Source organism: Cervus elaphus, chromosome 3 (assembly GCF_910594005.1).
Source record: "Cervus elaphus chromosome 3, mCerEla1.1, whole genome shotgun sequence".
In the NCBI taxonomy this organism is placed as follows: Eukaryota; Metazoa; Chordata; class Mammalia; order Artiodactyla; family Cervidae; genus Cervus; species Cervus elaphus.
In genome coordinates, this window is record NC_057817.1 from 55,481,898 (window position 1) to 55,483,800 (window position 1,903).

General features: G+C 37.1%; 1 protein-coding gene across 1 annotated transcript; it reads left to right on the plus strand.

Annotated features, from left to right (window-relative positions):
* The first annotated feature begins 443 nt into the window (after positions 1-443).
* On the plus strand, positions 444-1,379 carry LOC122678316 (olfactory receptor 6C2-like). Its single transcript, XM_043878955.1, has one exon. It carries the CDS (start codon positions 444-446, stop codon positions 1,377-1,379), a length of 936 nt encoding a protein of 311 aa, XP_043734890.1.
* Positions 1,380-1,903: the final 524 nt, after the last annotated feature.

The window sequence follows — 1,903 nt, forward strand, 5'->3', positions numbered from 1 at the left end:
ATGTATATTTGATTTACACTATTATGTTAGTTTCACACATACAGCATAATGATTCAATATTTTTAGAGATTTTATAGAAAACCTCAGAGATCAAGGCATGTTTGGGTTGGTATTGAAATTTTTGTTGTAGATATATGTTTGTATATATATTTGGGCTTTGTTTGTGTGCCCATACACTGAACTACAATATAAAATGTACATCTTAGCATATTTTGAAGTCCAAAATATTTGGGAGCTAAGCTTCTAGCCAGCACAGATATATCAACAGAGTTTACATCATGAATTAATTAAAATGCTCATTATTCAGAAAGAAGATACATACAAATGGCTTGACTTATCTAAACAAAATCTACATGTGAAATGTAAACCATTTTCTTACCCTCTTCTCAGATTTTCCTTCCAACAGTGTTACAAGCAGACTGGACAGAAGTCCAGACCCAGAAATGAGAAACCACACACCAGTGGTCAGTTTCATCCTCCTGGGATTAACAGATGACTTACAAATGCAGATTTTGATTTTCACACTTTTATTCATCACCTACATATTGAGTATAGCTGGAAACCTGATCATCATCACCCTCATATTAGTGGATTCTCATCTTAAATCTGCGATGTACTATTTTCTCCAAAACTTTTCCTTCTTAGAAATCTCATTCACTTCTGTCTGCATCCCTAGATTCTTGTATAGTATATCAACAGGTGACAGATCCATTACCTATAATGCTTGTGTAGCCCAACTATTTTTTACCTATGTGTTTGGAATGACAGAGTTTTTTCTCTTGGCCACCATGTCCTATGATCGCTATGTAGCCATCTGCAAACCCTTGTATTACATGACCATCATGAACCACAGGTTCTGCAAAATGCTTATCTTCTCCTGTTGGGTGACCACTTTCTTGATCATACTTCCACCATTTTGCTTGGGACTGAACCTGGAGTTCTGTGACTCTGTCATTGATCACTTCTTCTGTGATGTTTATCCACTCCTGAAGATCTCATGCTCAGATCCATGGATCATTGAGGAGATGACCCTTGTTGGCTCTGTGTTGGTCTTTATCATGACTCTTATATGTGTGGTTTTGTCCTACATGCTTATCATCAGAACAATTCTAAGATTCCCCTCTGCCCAGCAAAGGACAAAAGCCTTTTCCACCTGTTCTTCCCACTTTATTGTGGTTTCTATTACCTATGGCAGCTGCATCTTTGTCTATGTCAAACCTTCATCAAAAGATGAATTGTCTATTAATCAGCGAGTAGTAATACTCACGACTTCCATTTCACCCATGTTAAACCCATTTATTTATACTCTGAGGAACAAACAAGTGAAACATGCCTTTAATGATTTAGTCAAAAGAATTTTATCAGTTTCAAAGAACTAGGGGAATGTTGATAGGATCCCTAAACAATTTTCTTATGTGTGTATCCTATTTTTTCTCTTCTTGAACTAGATTTGGTCTTCCATTCTCACTGACCCTGATGAAGTCAACTCTGTGTGTGTGTGCCAATCGCTTCAGTCATGTTTGACTCTTTGCAATCCTATGAACTGTCCCCTCTAGGCCCCTCTGTCCCGGGGACTCTCCAGGCAAGAATACTAGAGTGGGTTGACATGTCCTCCCCAGGGAACCTTCCTGAATAAGGGATCAAACCCATGTCTCTTTTGTCTCCTGCGTTGACAAGCAGGTTCTTTGCTACTCACGCCATTTGGGAAGCCCTTAGAATTACAAACATAAAAAAAATTGAAAATTATTGTTTCAGGAAATCTCATCATAATATCACTATGAACGTTTCTTTCCCAGTGCTGAAAAGATTGCATATAATTTCTCCAAACAATGTCTACAAATTGAGAGAAATAGTATTAAAAAGAAGAATATACTATTTCTGAGTTTAACAGAGAAAAAATTCT

What these genes read in the sequence shown, in the direction of transcription:
- LOC122678316 (XM_043878955.1), top strand. Translation starts at nt 444, where the DNA reads ATGAGAAACCACACACCAGTGGTCAGTTTCATCCTCCTGGGATTAACA.